This window comes from Mesocricetus auratus, unplaced genomic scaffold (assembly GCF_017639785.1).
Source record: "Mesocricetus auratus isolate SY011 unplaced genomic scaffold, BCM_Maur_2.0 Super-Scaffold_4256, whole genome shotgun sequence".
Lineage (NCBI taxonomy): Eukaryota > Metazoa > Chordata > Mammalia > Rodentia > Cricetidae > Mesocricetus > Mesocricetus auratus.
In genome coordinates this window covers 87,586,516-87,608,000 of record NW_024429182.1, presented here as the reverse complement: position 1 = coordinate 87,608,000, position 21,485 = coordinate 87,586,516, and the positions used below count along the sequence as shown (strand labels likewise).

General features: G+C 43.0%; 1 protein-coding gene across 1 annotated transcript in view; it reads right to left on the bottom strand.

The window, feature by feature from the left end:
• Window positions 1-21,485, bottom strand: part of Galnt18 (polypeptide N-acetylgalactosaminyltransferase 18) — a 292,370-nt gene that overhangs the window by 58,499 nt on the left and 212,386 nt on the right. The window contains exons 5-6 of the mRNA XM_005075674.4: window positions 20,067-20,264; window positions 14,955-15,069 (exon numbers count right to left, since the gene is read on the bottom strand). Coding sequence (XP_005075731.1) covers window positions 14,955-15,069; window positions 20,067-20,264 — 313 coding nt within the window. The remainder of the gene's footprint in view (window positions 1-14,954; window positions 15,070-20,066; window positions 20,265-21,485) is intronic.

The following is a 21,485-nucleotide window of genomic DNA, read 5'->3' as shown; positions in this document are numbered from 1 at the left end:
TTTGGTGTCAGTGAGGAGGCCTCAGCAAGCTATGGGGCCTTGGGTAGTAGATCAGTATTATCCCTGGCATACAAATGGACTTTGGCTGCCCATCCCACACTGAAGGATGCTCTCTCAGCCTGGACACTTGGGGGAGGGCCTAGTATGAAATGACAGATTCTGGAGATCCCCCATGGAGGGCCTCACCCTCCCTGGGGAGCAGAGTAGGAATTGGGTGGGGGGTTGAGGTGTTGGTGTGGGGGCAGGGGAGGAGAGGAGGTAGAGGAAGCTGGGATTGACATGTGAAGCAAGCTTGTTTCTAATTTAAATTAAAAGATTAAAAAACCCCACCAAGCTATACAACCATATGGTATATGCAGAGGACCTAGTTCAGACCCATATAGGCTCCATGTTTGTTGAGAAGAAAGGTCTTGGCTAAGGAAATTATGACAGTATCTGCATTCCAATAATGATGAGGTGGGGAGAGGCACCCCAGTTCCTGCAGGGTGGCATTGTTCTTTGCTCCAAGCCTGGGACATTAGAGCTACAATCAAATGGTTGCTAAGAAGCACCCTTCCAGTTTCTAAAACAAACCAGCAGACCAGACCAGCCCAGCTAAAGAAATGGCAGAAGAGGGCTGGTGAGATAGCTCAGTGGGTAAAGGAGCTTGCTACTAAGTCTGATGACCTGACTTCAATCCCTGGGATTCACAGGTAGAAGTTGTCCTCTAACTTCCACAAGTGCCCCAACATGCACGCAAGCACACACACACACACACACACACCTAATTTTAAGGTTTCTTTTTGTTTGTTTTGTTTGCAAGAAAAGAAACAAAAAGGAGAAAAGCAATAAGGAAGGTATCCCAAGGACCTTTTTGTTTGTTTGTTTGTTTGTTTTTTGTCTTGTTTTGTTTTTTGTTTTTTCAAGACAGGGATTCTCTGTGGCTTTGGAGGCTGTCCTGGATCTAGTTCTTGTAGACCAGGCTGGTCTCGAACTCCGAGGGATCCGTCTGCCTCTGCCTCCCCAGTGCTGGGATTAAAGGCCTGTGCCACCACCACCCGGCTTCCCAGGGACTTTAACAGACAATGCTGGCTCCTGGTTTTTTGTATTTATTTATCTTTTTAATTTTTTTCTTTCGATTTGCCCTTTCCCAAAAATTGGGAAATCCAGTGTTGATATACTTTTACTATCTAATCTGCAGTCTATGAATGAATTCTGTGGACTATTCCAATAATGTCTTTTATGGCTCTTTCCTCTCTTGGCCTTAGCTTATTCAGAAGGTAAAATTTCCTTTGAGTTGGCTCCTGGAGTCCTTTGTCAACTTCCATCCTGCCCACGTGTCTCATTCATCCTGCTTTTCTATGGTTCCCTCATTGAACTGCACAAGGAACAAAGCCTGGTGTGAAGACCCCTCCCAGCAAATCCTCTGAGGGTGCCTACCTTCTGCTCCCCACCATTTCGAGCTAATTGCTTCATTATGTGCTTTTTCAAATTGCTTTGTTCTTTAGGGATTAATTTTGCACTTAACTTCACTAACCGTAAAACTTTTACAATGTACTGCGAAGCTGCCTGTTTGGCTGCTGTGTGGCAACTTCAGAGATTCACTCTTGTGTGGCTGATGTGTAGGAGACAACATGCTATCTGGAAAAGGGTGGTTTCAGATACCTTCTTGAACCCATTGGGCAGGGCAGAATAATTGTTTCTGGGGTTGGTACCAAGATTCCTTTGTATGTCAAGTCTCAGACATGTGGATGACCACCAACCTAGAGATATGGACCTAACAGGTATCAGGTAGCTCACTTCTTTCTTGAAGGCCCTGAGGATTTGAGGTGCCATGGAACCAGAACATCATGGACAGACATTCCAGTAGGGTAGAGAGAGCAATGATTGACCATCCAGAAGGGAATGGGCAGAGCAGAAGCTTTCTCTAGTCAAGTCCAGGCTTTTCCAAAGCTCTGACACTCCAATAAAAACACACACCAGTAAAGAGTGGTTTGTTATCAAATAAAGCTCTACCTCTGTCTTGCCTGCTTCTGCACATGTCTGCTGGTACCTCCATGTTTCTGCCATATTCTAATGTACAACTGTGGTCATTCTCCTCTTTGTCTGTCAAGAATTCTATAATTTCACCTCTACAGCCCAAAGCTCTCCTCCTCTGTCTTACCTGCAAAAGGTAAGGCTCAAAGCTGGTAGCCAGGTAGCCATCTCTTCTAGGGACCCTCATTCAACTCCCAGAGACAGAACATTCCCTGCCACCATCTTTAGTGCCCCTATGTGACACACAGGATCCTTCCTCACCAATTTAACCCTGCACAGGTTGGACTCTGCCTAGTGGCTTCATTCAAATGATGCTCAGAGTGATGCATTCTTTTCAAGACTAATTTCTAATTTTATTTTGCTAGTATTATCTTCACTGGGTTCACACTTTTAAAACTAATTTGCCAATTATGATGGGTTTCTTTCACAAGGCTGCTTCTACACACACCATACTGTACAACCGTGACCACCTTTACCCAGGTTGTGTGTGTGTGTGAACCATTCCCACTCAGTTTTGTTTCCTTCAATAAAATTTATAGACCTAAATTCTTAAATATTCATTTGCTCAACAGAATTTTTTCTTTCAATGTTTACTATGTTCATTTCTGTAGTTTGTGTTCTCTTCTCTGTTATTTATAATTTTTGTTTTTGAGACAGTCTGTGGTGGTTTGGATGAGAGGTCTCCCACAGGCTCACGTATTTGAACACTTAGTCTCCAGTTGGTGGAGCTGTTTGAGGAGGCTATAAAACCTTAAGGAGGTGCAGCCTTGCTACAGAAATTCTGTCACTGGGGGTGGGCCTTCAGAGTTCGTGGCTTCACCCTACTTCCTGCTTACTTTCTCTCCTTCCCGTGTAAGGTTGAGATGTAATCTCTAAGCTTCCTGTTTCTGCCACCAAACCTTCCTGGCCATCATGAACTATAAACAAAATTGACTCTTCTTTAGTTGCTTTAGGCCATGGCATTTTATCACAGCAACAAAACATAACTAATTCATGCATTGTCTCATATACTCCCAGCTGGCCTCAAACTCACAATGTAGTCAAGGATGGCCTTGAAGTTCTGATGCTCCTACCTCCACCTCTCTCATTGAACTTTTAAAACTCAATTTATTTCCTTGTTTGTTTACTTTTTAAGTAATATCAGCTAAAAGTGTGAGCAGGGACTCCGAGTTTTACACTTACTGCTATTGGAATTGCTAGATCAAAGAACCCACAGAGGCTTTGCAGTCAAAATGGAGGGAAGGTTTCAGAAACATTAAGCTCATGAAATTTTTTTTCTCAGTGACCAATTAGACTAGCACTTCAATCATGGTGACACTGATCAAGGTGGACCAGGTTGATTCTCCTGGTTCTGGGTATGGAATGGAGGGCAACATATTAAGCAAAATAAGTCAGGTCTGTAAAGGCAAATACACACACACACACACACACACACACACACACACACACGAAGGGTAACTACTTGGGAAGGCAAAATGGAGGAATGGGAAAGGATAGGGGATGACAGGGGAGGATACAGGGAAGTTAATACAGTCAAATTACATTACGGTTTTGATTTTAAAAACTTATGAAACATCTTTTCATTATAAATTCATTATTATGTTTATCGCTTTCTATACAAATATGCACCACTTTGAAAAAGCCTAGGCAGTTACACTCTTAAATTCTGTTTTATGTCTTCTGAACATACTGCTAGTTGTTGACATTACACCATACTGCAGTTGTGTTCTCTTAGTGAGGCCAGACAGCCCTTAGACTTCCCATCTCCAGAACCACCAGCAAGAGTAAACTGCCATTCTTTTGAATTCCCCCACTCTCCAGTATTTTGCTTTAGGTAATGGATGAAGACAGAATGTGGTAGATGATCATGGTGAAAAGTAAGATTAGATCCATCCAACACACTATATTAAGATTGGTTTTGAAAAAAAATCAGAGAGTAAAATGTGAAAGATACAATACAATATGTAAGTATAAAACAAAGATGAAGCTCTCCACAACCAGGAATGGTCAGATTTTCTTAAGTACCTGGACAGGAAGGGAAAGGCTGATGATACATTTGCTTGATTTTGAAAAAGCAGCCTAGGCTGGAAAGTGAAGGCGGAAGGATTACAAGTTAGAGGCAAGACTGGGCCAAGTGAGGTCAAGGCTAGCCTTGGTTACAGTAAGCCCTCGTCTCAAATAAAATAAAGCAAAACAATCCTTTTGCAGCAAAACCAGAAGTCACACAATACATTTGGGAGGGAAGTTCAAATTATATGACAGACAAAGCATTACTGCTCCTAATGTGCAGACATCCTAAAAATAGAGATTAACAACACCCCTTTGATTTCTAGCTAGCCTGAGTCAGTTTTCTTCCTTTACAACACTGATTTTGGCACTATTTGAATAAAATGTTTGGCAGGGATATAACATATATAAGTTAATAGATGCCTCAAAAACAGTTTAAAATGGGTGGCAGCATGTTTATATAGCATAATGTGGAAAATGGATAGATTGATTGTATGGTTTATATAGAGCACTTTATAGTTTATGGAGTATATAAATGTATTTCTTCTTGTTATAGTTGTTGTTAAAAATAATAATTATGATAATGAGATAATAAAGTATAAGGATGAATTAACTTTCAGGGCCAACATATGCGTGTTGAATCATCTAACAGAGTTAGGATAGTAACATCTAGCTTTCCTTTAGCACTATGTGTGTGCACTGTAAAGGGTAATTATAAGGGGAGAACTCTGGAAATAGTGGTGAGAGGAACTGCCTTTCTTATTTAATGGATATAGAAGCACTAGACTTCCTGCAGGAACTATGAACACTTATTTATTTATTTATTTATTTATTTATTTATAGATAGGGTCTGGCATATCACAGACTGCTTGGAACTCACTCTGTGGCTATGGATGACCTTGAACTTCTGATTCTCCCACTACTACACCCTGAGTACTAGGATTACAGGGGTTATTACTGGTTTCTGTGGTGCTGGACGGGAACCCTGAGCTTTCTTTGTTCATGGTAGGCAAGCACTCTACCAGCTGAGTCACACTCCCATCCATAGGGGTGCTCTTGATACCTGGTAACAATGTCATTGTGAGGTCCACTCTATCTCCTCCCCCGCTTTTGCTTCTTCTCCCTGCATGTCTGTGAAGTAGGAGTTTTTCTGGGGCATGGGCAGGTGCGAACTAGGATCATCCCCATGACTTAGAGAGAAGGTTTACAAGGACGTGGAATCTGGTGGACAGTACAAGAACAGACTGCATGTGGTTAGAGTGGTCATGGTCTGAGGTAGAGAGAGCCCCCAAGTACAAACTCTAGCTTTATTGAGTTGTTAAAGGCTATGTGGATGAAGAACTTTGAATGGCTATGTGTCTTCAAAGGTCAAAATGTGCAGCCAATCATCTAGACTTCTTCCCATCCTAGATGATACTCAGTTCCATCAGGAAAAGGGCCAGAACCATGCACAGAATGAGGGTCACTTCCCAGTAAGGCTGGATGAAGAGGCTAAGAAACAGCAGGTAAAGGGATAAGGCTCAAACTAAGGAATAAAGAATTAAGTCAGTGATTCAGTCTTAAGGACAGGTAGTTGAGGACTATTCTGGAGGATGAAAATGCTATTTAAGAGCCACCAGTGTAGGAGACCATTGTCTAAAGGGCCAAACTATAAAGAACATTACAAATCAGGCTCCCAAGAGAAACCCCAGTGGGAAAGTCATGACTTGTGAATGTCCCATGGCTGCCCAACAAAGCCTTGTCTATGGTTAACTCTCCTCTGTGTAGTAACTCCAAATAGCCTAGTCCAGCCATGAATTACAACAGTGAGAGCATGGTGGAGGGGAAGTCCTGTCTTCTGGCTGCCAGATTTAGATGCCACGAATAGGGTCATAGCTGCAGTAGGGGGCATTCTTTCCACCCCTTCTGGCCTCTCTGGCTTCTGCCCAGGAGGATGGGTTTGTATTAAAGAGTTCACTTGTAATAACTGATTACAGGCAAGGCTTCGTGTGTGTGTGTGTGTGTGTGTGTGTGTGTGTGTGTGTGTGTGTGTGTGTGGTATGTGTGTCCATTTTGTCTTATTGAACAAGCACACAAACTACAATTGAGAATTTTCTTTCATGCACCAGGACTGTTAAGATCTTCAGCAATTGTGCTATAAACCCGAACTCACCTTAGATGCTTAGCAACAGAAGATGCAAGCTGCTTCACTGTTGGGCACTTATCTCTACTCTGTATGTTCAAATAATGTCTATACCTTTGGAGTATTTTGTTCCTTGAGACCTTGGCAGTGTGTAATGGTAAAACAACCTAGTCCTAGGTTTTTATTTGTGAAAATATTTTAAGCTATGGATTCATTTTTTTTCATGATCACGGGATAGGTTTAGATGTTGATTTCTTCCTGTCAATTCTCATAAATATACAATTCCACAAATTTGTATTGTTTATTGATATTTTCAAATTATAGCACAAACTTGTTGATTATATGTTCTTAATTGCAGATATTCATATCAATCAGTCTTTTTGTATTCCCAACATTTATTTACTTTATCTCTATTAAGTGACTACCCTTATAAGATTCCAGCAACTACAACCACATCACCTTCTAGGACAGAACATGCTGTAATCACAAATTCTAATTCTGGACTCTGCACCCTCATGAGAATAGTCCTGCCTATATCCTGTACAAGGAAGTAGAATGTGAGTTCATCTCTGCTTGCTTTTTATCTCTGTAGTCAGTCGGTGATGCTGGCGGACATACATGACCTTGTCAGGTCTTCCTGAAAGGACTCAGCAGCTAGAAGAGCATCCAAATGTCTGAATGCACAAATTAATTTTGTTCCCTGAAGAATGAGTCAAAGTATAACCAAAAAGTGCCACTTCTGGTTCCTGGGTTCTTTATAATCATGATCTATCTAAGGATAATTTCCTAGGGTGTGGTCCTTCTCATGCAATACAAATGCTAGTGTCTATCTGTGCTAGCACCTTGGAGCAGTTCCAGGGCTGTCTTCTAATTAGCTTCAGCCTTTGAGGTCTTCAGTTCTGAAGTTTTCTCTCTACGTCCTGGTCCACTTCCACCATGGAGACAGCTTAGGGATGTGAAATGTGCAGGCAAAGCACCTTCTGGTATTTTTTATTCTGATGGGTTTTTTTTGACAACTTATATACTATTAATGCTCAACTTTTATTTCTAATGGAAGAATGGAATGCCAGATAGTTTCTCTTAAGCTAAATGTAAGCTGCACTCCTTACAATACATGTGCCATGCATATTTATTATCACTCGTTCAAGACATTTTCACATTTCTGATGCAATTTCTTTTTTAAATTATGGATTTTGGAAGCATGTCTCATAATTGTCAAAAATGATGGTTCTGTATGTAATTTTTGATCATGGATTTCTAGGTTAATTCCATTTTGATAGGAGAATGTGCTCCCTGTGAATGAAAACCCTTGCTATTTGTTATATCTTTTCTTATTTCTTAAGATATGGTCAGCATCCTTGAATAATCTACTTGTTCTTGGAGAAAAAATGATTTCAGCAACTTTTAGCTGCCATTCAGATTCAACCTATTAACAGTATGGGTCTGTCAACTACCTGAGCTGTAACAAAGCCCTCCACTATGCTATCAGGGTTGCTGATGTCTCAGTGTATTTCTGCTGGGTTTTTTTTGTCTTTTTTTTTTTTTAATTTTATTTTCCAGTTTAAATTTAGATAAGAATCAAGGTTGCTTCACAAGTCAGTTCCAGGTCCCTCTCCCATTCCCTCCCTTCCTCCCGTGCCCTCCCCTCCCCCCCCGTTATCCTCTCATTTCTCCAGGGAGGGTGAGGCCCTCCATGGGGGTGTCCATAGTGTGTCATTTCATATAGGGCAGGGCCTAGACCCTTTCCCAAGAGTTCTGGGTGAGAGTGCTCCTCACATTGTTCTATTGGAGTCCAAAGTCCGTGTGTAAACTTGGGATGGGTACTGATCTGCTGCCCAAGGCTCAATAGATTCCCTATGATTATTTTATGTGTATGGGTATTTTGTCTACATCTATGTTAGTACATCCCATGTATGCCTGGTGACCACAGAGGCCAAAGAATGGCATCAGATCACCTGGGATTGGAGTCACAGATACTTGTACACCACCATGTGGGTGTTGGGAATCAAACCTGTGTCCTCTGGAAAATCAGCCCTTAGCTGTTGAACAATCTCTCTAGATCCAGTGTATTTTTTCTGTATACATTGTTCAGTTAGTAACATTGGAATTGACAACTAGATGAATTTCACATTCATCATTTTAGACTTTTTATTGTAATTTTACTTCTTTCCTAAAGTTAATACAATAACTTTCTTTAGGCTAGCATTTGACCATTATGAATTTCTCTATACTTTGGATTTTTAGCATTTCTCTGTCTTATTTCAGATATGTTTCTTGTAAGTAACCCATTGCTAAGTAAACTTTTAAGCTAGTCTAAAATTATTCATCTTTTGACTTAGTTAATGTAGATTGACTGGTATAACAGGCCTGTGTTGTCTTTCTGCACAAGCTGTTGTATACATCTATTTCTGTCTTGCTTATAGCATATTCATACTTTATCTTCTATCAACTGATTTTGAAGTCATGTTTCTTCTTTCTGTACTTTTCATGTCATCCCTAGAAACTTTAACTTGTTTACTTAAGCTACCAAATATTCAAGTCAATGAGTAATCTTTCTATCACTAACAAATAGACATTTTATGACAAATCCACCCCAGCCTATATACTTCTGTTAACATGCATATAGTTTTAATAATCCCACAAGCAGTACTCTTGTGTTTCATTCCATTCCAAATTTTATTAGACTTATCTATTTACCATCAGTATTCTTTAATATTAGATGTCCTTTGGGGATAATTTTTCTTGGAGGCAATTTAAAAATTTTAAAACTTATTCTAATGAAGTACTTGCATGATCTGTGTGTGTGTGTGTGTGTGTGTGTGTGTGTGTGTGTGTGTGTGATCCTCCTTTGAGTGTTATTTGGAATACACACATATAACCTGACAACATCGTCTCAGCATATTGAAAAGGGTATCCTATAATTTCTTGCCTTTCTTAGTTGTAGTGAAAAGTTGGCTGCTCATCACTGTTTTTTTAGGTAGTTTCTATTTCTCCTACTGGCATAAGTTCTTCTTGTCTTTGGGAGTCTGCTGTTTCACCATATATATGTACATGCATACAATGTTATCCTAATTTGGACAAATTAAGTTTCTATGAATTAGTATCTTAGTTGGGAAAATTAAGACACTGTTTACTAAAATAATTGCTTTTGCCCAATCTTTTCCTTTTACTTTCTCCATTTGGAATTGTAAATTATGATACTTTCTCTAATCTACCTAACCCTCCACCATATATATTTTTATTTTTCTTTCTGGGTTAGTTTTGAATGATTCCTTTAGATATACTGTCTGGTTTGCTAGTTTTATTATTTTAGTATAGTTCATGTATTTGTTCAACCCATCCACTGAACTCTTAGCTTCATTTTATATTTTTTCACAGATAAAAATTTATCCTAGCAAAACTAAATGTTATGGTTTAGCTATAAAATGTCTCCAAAGGCTCATGTATTAATTGATTGGTAGCACTGCTGTAAGGTAATTGGATTATGAGGGCACTAACCCATCAATAGATTAATTTACTGTTGAGTGCATAGCTGAAGTGGGCTAGGAGGAGGTGGGGCCTTGTTGAAGAAGTGTGTCATAGCAGCTGTACCTTTGAATGCATATCCTGTCCATAACTCCTTGTTCTCTGGCCCTTTCCCTCCTTCCTAGACACTGAGAGGTAAGAGATTGTGATGATTGGTGTTGATCGTCAGCTTGACAGAATCTAGATCACCAAAGAGATGACCCTCTGGGCAAGTCTGTGAGGAACTATCTAGACTGGGTTAATTGGAGTGAAGCACCTCCCTTCAGGTAGACAGCACCATTCCATGGCTTGGGCCCTGGAGATAATAAAAATGAGAGCAAACTGAAGACCAGCATCCACCTCTCTCTACTTCCTGACTGTGGCCCCCCACAGACTTGTTTGAATAAGGCACACAGGGATGTGGCACTATTGGTAGGTGTGGCCTTGTTGGAGGAAGTGTGTCACTGTGGAGGCAGGCTTTGAGGTCTCCTATGCTCAAACTATGCCCAGTGTGGCACATAGTTGTTTCTGCTGCCTGCTGACCAAGATATAGAAGTCTCTGCTCCTCCTCTAGCACCGTATCTGCCTGCATACCAGCATGCTTCCTGCCACGATGATAGAGGAGTAAACCTCAGAAACAGTAAGCCAGCCCAATTAAACATCTTCCTTTATAAGAGTTTCTGTGGTCATGGTGCCTCTTCCAAGAATAAAACCCTAAATTACTGACTATGCATGCAGTGTGACCAGCTGCCTCAAGCTCCTGTCACCACAGCTTTCCCTCCATGATCAAATGCATCCATATGCTGAAATAAAACCTTTATGTTGCTTCTTGTAACAGCAAAATAATGTCTACTACAGTCTCTCTGCTTCACCATATCCTCAGTGTCATGACGCTATGCCTTACCCCAGGATGAGGAACAATAAAGTCAAGAAACCATGGACTGAAACCTCTGAAACCATGGGAAAACATGAAATCTCTCCTCCTTTAAGTTGTTTTCACAGAAGTTCTGTTGCCATGACAAAAATACTAAACATAAATTATTTGCAAAGCCACTTCTTATTCATATTTTTAATTTTCTTTGGAAGAGTTCAAAGTATAAATTTCTAGGGGCTGGAGAAATGGCTCAGTATACTTGTTACACAAAGCCTAAAAACCCAAGTTCAGATCTCAGAACCCACACAAAAAGCTTGGTGTGGCCTCAAGGGAATAAGGAGAGTAATAGAGCAGGTCATCTGACATCCTCCACACATGTGCTCAGGTGCAGACACCCACCCTCAGGCGCACATATACCACATCTATATGACACTCTTTCTCACCCACATACAAACACATATGCACACAATGAATAAATTGATCATTATACGATGTATTTTCCATCCTTTGTCTGATTCAATGCTTTGAAGACTCTTAAGATCTAATTTGTCTGTTGCTTTTGCAGTATCTGCTCTTCATGCTTTTATCCCCTTTATTTCTTTCTATGATGTTTAAAACCTGCCATCTCTTGTTCCGTGGACCTTTAGCTGTGGGAATTTTGTAGCCTGGTTAAGATGTTTTTTCCCACAAATGATTTATACTTTATATTGAGGAAACAGGTCTTTGAGATTCCAGCTCCATGGGAGGTGAAGCAAGTTCATTGTACACAGTTGAGAGAAAGGACATTTAAACATCACCATGGTCCTCAGATATCATGCCCTCATCTGAATTTTTGTCTCTATCCGTTTCCTGGGGCCACTCTACTGAACTACCATGTGAGATTGCTAAATTGAAAGAAACGCATTTACGCACAGTTGTGAGTGCTAGAAGCCCCAATCAAGGTGTGATGCTGAAGGGCAAGATTCCCTCAGAGCCTCTAGGGAAGGGTCCTGTCTACCTCTTCCAGCCTTAAGCATTCCTTGGCCTGTGATATCACACCTCCAACCTCTGCCTCTAGCTTCACATGGCTGTGTTCTTCCTTGTTCATCTTTGTCCAATTTTTCCCCTTTTAAGGACACCACCCTCTTTAGATTAGTATATACCCTGCTTCAGTGTGACTTCTGTCTAGCCGGATTACACCTGCGAAGACTATTTCCACATAAGCTCACATTCCTAGGTAAGGAATTAGAATTTCTGGACGTTTGAGGAAGGGATTCAATTCAGCCCATACTAGTTTCTACCAATTTCATAAGTCCTGGCCAGTTCTGAGACACATTTTTATGTCCTTAAAGATTCTGAGCCACAAAGTATACAACTTTTCAGTCTTCTGTTCATCTCTGCTCTTATTTCTTACTTGTTCATCCTGCTACAATGGGTCTCTCCTTCCTCACTGCCTTGTAGACTCAGAAACCAGGGATAGGGGTAGGGGACTTACTAGAATTGAGTGTAAAGTAAGATAAAGGCTTTGAAGGGAGACTCAACATGCAAGACTGAGTCTAAAGGAGAAAGAAAGCATGAACACTGCGATACTTCTTGGGTAAGGGGTCTGAAAGGAATCAGATCCTGGACTTGATCACTGTGGTGTATCTACTGAACCATCATGACCTGGACTTAAGTCTTTTCTCTGTACTTTACGAATTTCATGACCTGGGAACATGAACAAGTTCATAATTTCTGTTTCCCCAATGGATAAAAGGGGATATCATAAGAAGGTCTACTCTGGGGTATTCTATGGATGGATGGCATTTTTAAAAGCTCTGGGGTTGGAAAGAGGGCTCAGTTACAAAAATGCTTAGTATGCAAGCATGAAGACCAGAGTTCAGACCCCCAGAACCCATATGAATGCTGCTGTGGTAGGACACCTGTAATTCTACCCTCAGAAGGCTGAGGCTAGATCCCCAGAGCAGGCTAGCTTGGAAAATGAGCCATAAGTGAGAGCTGGGTTTGATTGAGAGCCCCCCCCCCCCCCCGCCTCACTAAATTCAGTGGGAGAGAGATGGAGGATGAGTCCAGACATCACTGAGTCCAATGGGACAGAGATAGAGGATGAGTCCAGATATCACTGAGTCTAATGGGACAGAGATGGAGGATGAGTCCAGACATCAACCTTAGAGCTTCCACATGCAGAAGCACATGTGTACATGCACACCTACATACATAAAAAATAAACACACAATACTCCTCATGCATATACACATGGAACATGAAAAAAGAAAAAAAGAATGCCTAGCAATATCTTGAACATAGGCAAAAATATTTTCTATTTTCATGTTCCAAAATAGGTAAGGGCTTTGCACAAGATGCTACTGCATAAGGCAGATGTGATGAGCAATTACTTTCAGTTTGGCACACAATCTTGAATATGATTTTCTCAAGGAGGAAACTGAGGCATTGAAATAGTATCTCATAAAGCACAAAAGAAAAATAGATAGCAATAACCACATATAGAAGGCTATACCAATGGAAAATGATCAGAGATTCTGTACCCCCGCCCAAGGAGGAACCAGAATACCAATGAATTGGTTCCTCCCTGTATGCTTAGTTCCCCCAGCTTCCAGGGGCTGGGCCCTGCTTTAAAAGCCTCCTTTTTCTTTGCCACCAATGATGCTTCATCTCTGTCCAGTGGAAGGGGAGAGATGGAGGGAAAACAAAGCCTGACAATATTTTATACTATATTTGAAACCCTGAACACGAAACTACCCAAAGATATTTTAACACATATTCAAGAGCGTCACCCAGGCCCACACTCCAAAATAGCTTTATAATTTAAGGAAGGAAAGCCAGACATCACCACCACTCTGTGATTGACTCACAGATATGTTTGTTGGAAGCAGAGTTCACAAATCTAATTCCTTTCCCCATTTCTGGACATTTTTACCCAGAGAACACAAGTGACCGGAGGCGGTGCTGCCCGCTCAGCCGATTCCTGACAGCTGCTCCTGGTGAAACAGATTGTGTTTGGGGGCAAGCATTTATCCAGGAGCAGGGCTGAAATGAGATGGCGAGGATGCCAGCGGGTGGTGAATAAATGACCAGCGGAGGGAGAGCTGGAGAAATGAGGGTGATTATGCAGGCGCTGTCCTTTATGAATACATTAGCTCCCCATCAGCCTGTGCATTCCCACTGCCTCCAAAGCAATTGCTTGGAGTCCCAGTGAATACAGGTGTCTGAAGTATTTTCCAAGCTCAGATTCATATAGGCTCTTCCTTCAGCCAGCTTAGTATTAAGTCTGGGGGCAAGTTGGACCCCAGACTGTTAGGTCCTTCAGGTGTTATGGGATACCCCCTGTCCAGAGTCTGGTCTTTCTAGAAGGGTTAAGGAAAGGGTTGCCCAGGACCAGTTGCTTGCTCTGTGGAGTGGGAATATGAGGAAATTAAAGGTAAGGGGTGGGTAGGTTTTTAAGTGGGAACTGAAGGTCTGGACCTAGAAACACCAGGTACACGTACTATGTTCAAAGTGACAAAGATAGAGTCAATTGGACCAGATTTTGGAAGAGGTCTGCTTGAAGTACGAATGGGCTGCCTGTGAGAAAGAAATTTTTATAAGAAAAGACACCAGGAGGTAAACGGTCCTCTCTAAGTTTGTCAAACTTATGCTATGTGGGTGATAGGTTATTAGAGAGAGCAGGAGCCATTATGGGAACATGCCAAGGCTCAAGCCATGGGTTTGTCAGGGGTACTTCCTGGACATAGGTAATCCTTCATGACAGCCATCACCACATTTCTACCAAACACCAGGACACCTAATATACCTTCATGATTGAGGAGGGGGTTATCCTGGTTTTTTTCTTTTACAGGCCAAGAGGTAGGAGCCAGGAAGCCTAGTTAATGTTCTTGTAGGGTAAGAAAAAAAATGGCACCTTTTACAAAGTCACACCATGAGGTGCAGGACCGCCCGTGAGTCTGGATAGCACTAGGTAGGGTCAGAAAGCAGCACGGAGTGAGTGTAGCTATTTCTGGCTGTTTATACCCAAGAGTTTATTTCTTGTTAGAGCCATTAAAGCCATCTTTGGGAATGTTCTGTGGTCCACTGTGGAGAAGGCAGCCATGGAGAAGTGACTCTGAGAGTCTCTCTTGTCCAGCTGCCCCTTAATGCCTACTGTTGCTTACCCCAACAGATTTGCTTAGTCTTACTAAAAGTGCTGAACTGGGAGCCTGATTCTCTAGGCAAGCATGCTCGGAAGGCCTCTTTTTCCTAACGATCCAAGAGGCTCTGCTCTGAGTTTCCCTGGCTCCAGCTACATACGTGTATATACCAGGGCTAGGAACTAGACATTCAGAGTCAGCATGTGACCCTCAACTTTTAGCCCCCTTTGTATTGTGAACTAAAGAAACACCAACACTACACCCTCAGGGGAACTGAGCCCAGCCCTGTGTGAGACACTCCACTCACCCTGATCCCAAGCTCCACATTCTCGCCTCCATAGACCTCCATGCCTTCGTCCAGCAGGCCAATCTCCTGGAAGTACTGTCGGTCCACAATGAAACAGCCAATGAGGGCAGGGCTCCTGCAGGGTGAGACAGATGGCCAGCTATGAGCAGAGACGTCTGAGAGTCACTTGAGGATAAAGAATTCCCAACTGCAAGGATCAGCGCCCCCACCTCTGCTCCCAGACCCAGTGGGGCCTCATTCTCTGGATAGTCTCCTAGATTCTCCTTCACCCTTTCAGCCACTCCAAGGAAGCTGGTTAAGACAGTGGGGACAGCTCCTGAGCTGGGGCCAGCCATTGTTCTCCACTATGCTAGCTGATACATTAGCAGTGGGGAGGGTGTGCGCCACTCACTCCGTTGGTACAGATTGCTTTTTTGTATTTTGAGCCACACGGCCAGATTGCTTCAGGCTGGACTTTCCCATCATCCCCAATGTCAACCTCTGTTCCGTTATAAAGATTAGTGAGAACCAGGCTGTAGAAGGCTTTGAGTAGCATAGAAAAATAGTTTGTGGATTTCATCTATAGGTAAAGGCAAATTTCAACCAGAACAGCATTATGAACGTGAATGATATTTTTTGTTTTTTAAATAAAAAATACTCAGGCAGGAGGAATGTTGCTCTTTTAGTGGCGTGCTACCCAGCATACATGAGGCCCTGGCTGAGTTTGATCCCCAGCATTGTATAAACTAGGCATGGTAGTAAACACCTGTGATCCCAGTACTCGGAGGCCAGAGGATCAGGAGTGCAAGGCCATTATGAGCTACCTTGAGAGCTCCAAGTCAGCCTGGATGATATCAGAAGACATTATGGAGTAGTTGACTAGAGGGGATGAGGGTGGTGGTGAAAAGCCCAGTGGGAAGCTGTGTCTGTGCCCAGCAAAAGAGGTAAAAACACAGAGGAATTTGGAAAGAGATGTAGTGAGACGGACTGAGGTCATCACTGATCGGATGTTACAGAGGCTCAGAGGGGCTGTGGAGTTGCTCAAGATGCACAGCCAGAGGGTGGTCATTCCCATAATGCTCATCTCTTATATACAGATCTGTTGTTCTCCGTCAGAGCAGGGTACCTAAGAACACCCATGTGTGATACCCTGCAGTCTGTGGAAGTGAAGTCACATAGAAAAGTCAGGAATCCATGTGACTGAGCCTCCCCCAGCATCAGCATTCGTTCCCTAAGGATATAGTTCTTTCTGAACCTGTTTCTAGTTCCAAAGTTGAGTCCACTTTCATGTGATTCACAGTTTTCTCACTCCTAAGAGTCCTTCAGTTTCCCCTTTCCTTTCCTCCACCAGATCCTCTGGCCTGGCCTGGTAGCATGAAAGGGCAAGAAGGGCAGCAGATGATACACAATTCAGAAGCATCCCCTGGTCTTCCTGCTGACTTCCCGATGATAGCAATTCTAGGTGAATCCCTGGTAGGGGACAGCAGCACCAAACTCCATGTCCTTCTGCAGACAGACTCACTGGTGATGGAGCTAAGTGGTAGAGTACCTGACTGGCAAACCTCAGGCCCTAGGCTTGATCCCAGTACCACAAGAAAAAGGAATTTTCTGAACATCTTCTCCAACATGCCTCAGACCTTGCATTGCTGAGTTGCACTGGCCCTCCATCATCCAGGCCTCTGAACCAGAGTCATTGATACCTATAGCATCATATCAGTGATAACATCCTGTGGGCTGAGTTAAATAGGGTAAAGAGCTTGAAGGCTCTGGACATGATCAACTCTTAGAAGACTGCTTGTGCGGTGAAGGAGCTCAGATAGATACAACATTCTAAATAAAGAAGGCTGAAAGCATGGGCCAGCAGAGTGGGCTCTTTACCCTTTCTTCTGTACTTCTGAATATTGAATGTGCTCCCTAGAACAGTGCTTAGAGCATGTGGGAAGGGGCATTCCTTGACTTCCAGACCAGGGAGAGCAAAAAACCCAGAGCAGTTGCTCCAGTGAGCACAGACAGCTTAGGTGGTCAGTCACTTAATACCTAGATACTGTAGTAAGAAGAATTAGGAGTAACAGTTCCCCACTTCCAATTTCAGATTAGACCCAGCTTATGAAAACCCTAAAATCTGGTGGAAATATAGAAAGATCTAAAGATTATAATAGACTAGGAGCCAGTTAGAAAACAAGTCTAGGCTGAGGCTCTCTGTCATAGTTCTTTTTAAAAAGATTTATTTTTATTTATGTGTGTGTGTGTGTGTGTGTGTGTGTGTGTTTGTTTACCAAGTGAGTACAGGTGCCTGTGGAAACCAGAAGAGGGCACCAGAATCCCTAGAGCTGGAGTTACAGGTGCCTGTGAGTCACTCAGTATGGGTGTTAAGAAACGGGTCCTCTGGAGGAGAAGCAAGGGCTCCTAACTCCCTAGCTCTCCATCACAGCTCTTAAAATGAGCCCAGATGAACTTCCTGTTGGGCTAAATGAGAGGGGACATACTGATTCTTAGAATCAAAATTCACAGTTTTCAGGTAGAAATGCATTGATTGATTTCTTGAATTTTTTTTTTTTGCTAATAGTAGATTTGAGAGAATTTTCTCAAGTGGATTTTCTTGACTATGTCAGATAGAGACTTTGGGGACCTAGTGAATAACCATCTTAAAAATGTCATTTCACACTACAACAGAGGCAAGTGCCGAGCTCTATTTATAGTAACACTTGTGGGCAAAACACTAAAACACAGCTCCAGAGAATGAAGATCTGGGGTGCTTATAGTGCATTTGTATAAACCTGTCTCTAATGGGGCTGTCTTCCTATTGTGATCAAACCAGAAATGATCTAAAAGCTTCCAGAATCTCATTTCTCTCATCTACATCCCTAATAAATATTGAGTAGCAATGGAAAATAAATGGTCAAGATGATATCCTTTAGTGAAGACCTAGAGTACAGCTCTGCCGATTTAGACCACCACAGAATGTTTGGTGTTGAGCAGAATGGAGGCAGCTAAGAGCCATACCGTCTGCTGCAAGAACACGTTCAGCATAGTGGTTTACTTCCCTTTGGTAACACTGGGCAGATTGAGGCAGGAGTGAGTCACACAAGTTGTGAACTCAACAGTAATTAAGCAGGGGGTGATAACAGGTCACAGAGTCTAGCTGCCCTAGCAGAACCCAGCTCCACTTCTATAGCCCTCAGTAGGACCATTCTCCTGTCTCAGTCTTGTTTCAGTATTGCTCTTGTCTTGTAACAGGAACAGCACAATGAGTAGATACCAGGTTATAATGTGGCTCCAATGGGCCATGTGTGTAAAAGGTCCCAGCACACAGCAGGCTCCCAACAAATTAATAGCACACAATTGGGTGGGCAGCTGCTATGGTTTGGATGTGCTTTGATTGTGTCCCCTCCAAAGGCTCCCATGCTGGAAGCTCAGCACTCAGAGGTAGGAGGTCTCTAAGAGGTGCAGTCTGGCAGAAGGTGAATGGATCCCAGGGCAGCCATGCTCAGAAGGGATTAATGTAATCAGGGGATCAGATTAATTCTTGATACAGGCATGTCTAACCTTATCATATTGTGATATGGTGTTGTCACCTACAGTCATACTGGGTGACAGTAATACCGATCCTTGGATGCACACATCCCAGGGCCACACATTAGAAGCACCTGAAAGCAAGCCCAGTTAACATACTTGGCCTCTCCATGTGTGACTCTTCTCCTTCTTGTCCCTGCCATGTGAGGCCATCTGCCTTGTTCTAATACATTAAATGGCCTTCACCAGAGGCTGGCCAGGTGGGGCTACTCACTCTCAGACTTTCAACCTCCAATACTGTGAGTTAAATAAACATCATTCTTCATAATTATCCTTCCTCTGGTATTTTGTTATAGCAACACAAGACAGACTGAGAAAGTCACAGAAGAAACCTCAGGAAAGTTGTTTTCCATCCTATTTTCTGCATGAATGTTTTTCTTCCAGCAATAACATTTGTGATATTGATTCTTTGAATGAATATTTTCATAACATCTCTCTCTTGCAGTACAAAGTAAGACTGGGTTCTTATTCCAAAGCTGCCCCCTTGGAATAAAAAGTCATCTCTGGTGCCATTTGTCTGTTTAATGGTGGGAAGTAGCTGTCTGCCCCGTCACCAACACACAGAGTAGGGAGGGTAGGGCTGACTACTATGGGCGTCCTGAGGCAGCAGAGGGAAGTTGATTTGGGGTCTGGGAATACCGTATCAAAGGCAGAAAGAGTGAGGGGTTTTTGAAATGCAATTGGAGGCCATTTGTGCCTGCATTCTACAGGATAAAACTCAGACACCATCAGGTACACTTGTCCCATGGTCTGGTGTGACCTCATTGCTGGTGCTGCCCAGTTCACATTCCTCCTCAGGGTCTCTATGAGCCTCCCCTGTGACCATAAGTGTCACATGGGTGCCACTCTCAACCTAGCCACCTCTTTGAAAATGAGCCCAAATGCTTCCCTTTCCTTTGCTATATCCACATTTCCTACCCATGAGGCAGAATTATCATTCATTCTATGATGTGTTTCATCCTCACTGTATTCCAGGCTTGGAGAGTTTGGAAATCAAATCTTACTCTGAATCTGTAGCATCAACCACAGTGCTTTATACATAGCAGCTATACATGGTGATGTGTAAAAAGGAGCACTTTGGGGTCATAGATGCCCCACTGTTAATGTTTCCTGCTCTTCCTGAGGACCTGTGTTCAGTTTACACTACTCACATTAGCTGACTCATAACAGCCTGTAACGCCACTTCCAGGGGATCTGATACTCTCCTCCCGGTACTCAGACATCACACACACGAACCACACACACACACACACACACACACACACACACACACACCACTCACATACATATCACACACACACACACACACACACACAGCTAAATAAAAACAAAAAGAAAAGAATCTGTTTTTAAAGATTAGTGCTTTGGAAACTTTGGCATTCTGATTGCTCCCCTGGTTCTTTGAAAAGTGACTTGAGAGTGTGTAAGCAGAGTCTGAAGATTACACTGTAGCTCTTGTCCATCTTATATTCTCTCTGCCACCCACACCAGGCCTGGGCAGGGAGGGAAGCCCTTGTGTGAGGGCCAAGGCATAAAGACCAATGAGGAAAGGTTCCACACCTGATTGGGGCTGTCGAGTTCTCCAGCTTCCACCAGGCCTTGGGTGGGTTCAGGTAGCGGCACCACAGCTCCCAGTCGAAGCCTTGGGCAGCCAGTGGGTACTCTTCAATCTCAAAGTTGTCATATTTGATGTTATCGAAAGATGGCGAGATGATCCGTTTCCGGTTTTCCTTGATGCGGGTGAGGACTGGTTCGGCCCTGAGCAGAAATGAAGAAGAGATTATGGCTGCTAAGGTGGGCAATAGCCAGAAGAGCAGCTCACCATAGTCATTTGCCAGCAGCAAGAGGAAGGAACTCCTGCTCCCCAAAGACAGAGAAACGTGATTTCCTCCATCCTCAGGAGTTGACCTCCCTGGGCTAAGGACTTTAGGGTTGGCAAGAAGCCCAGCGGACCCTTCAGTACAATCAGAACTGAACTGAGAGAGTCTTACCCAGCCTGTGTGATTATTTCCACACTGCCCCCACACAACAAAAATCAATATTAAAAAAGAAAAGGGAAAAGAAAAAGAAAGAAGGAACAGATTTGAAGCTTTAGAGGAAACTTTCAGCCTGGGTTTTGATTTTGCTTGAACCAATCTGGAGGAAGAGGCAGGAAGTGTAAGCAAAGTTACATTCTCCTTTGCCTCAGGAGGGGTGGGCATCCAGGCTTCCCCCAGAAACTGGCAGGCCCCTCTGGGCAGCAGGAGAATAATGGGTTTGCCGACAGGAATGATACGCTTCTCATTAATAATATATTCTATGCATAATTGTTTATTCAAATCAGCTTGAAATAGTAAGTGTCCCTCTCCTTGGCTGACCATAAATTCAGTGGAAATGCTTTTTAAATAGTCACAAATAGCACACAGGGACTTCAAGAGTAAAATATGACTGTGCTGCAGCCTTGGTTTAGGTCTGTGGTGCCGGCATCCCTCCCAGGCTGCCTGTAGGCCCTGTGTTCCTTCCTGTTGGCATGTCTTCCTCACCCTGCTCCCCTGAGGAGAGGGTGGCACCATGGAACTCAGAAGGGGAGTGAACACACTGACGTCATCAAGCACAGGAGTAAAGATGGCAGGAAACTAGGTATCCCAGATGTTCAGTTAACCTTAGCATCTGCCTCCATGTCCAGGCAGAGCCGTGCACAGTAAGCACACCACACTGTCCTAGCCCTGCAGGGACATCAGTATCAGGTGCCCAATGGGGGGAAGTTCAGTAGCAGCTCCAGAGTCCTCCTGTCAGTTCTCTTACCCCGTCCAGCACCTGACCTGGCTGACTTGACAAAGGAAGCCTCGATAAAACTTAGTTTTGTTGGGATGGAGGCTCTGACAGCATTTTAGGATCCAGGAAGCCACCTTTACCCACCTTTGCCCATTCACTCCTACTTTCTGTGAGGTGAGGGATCTGTGATGTCCCTGCTGCAACTCTGCTACCTGAAGATGGTGG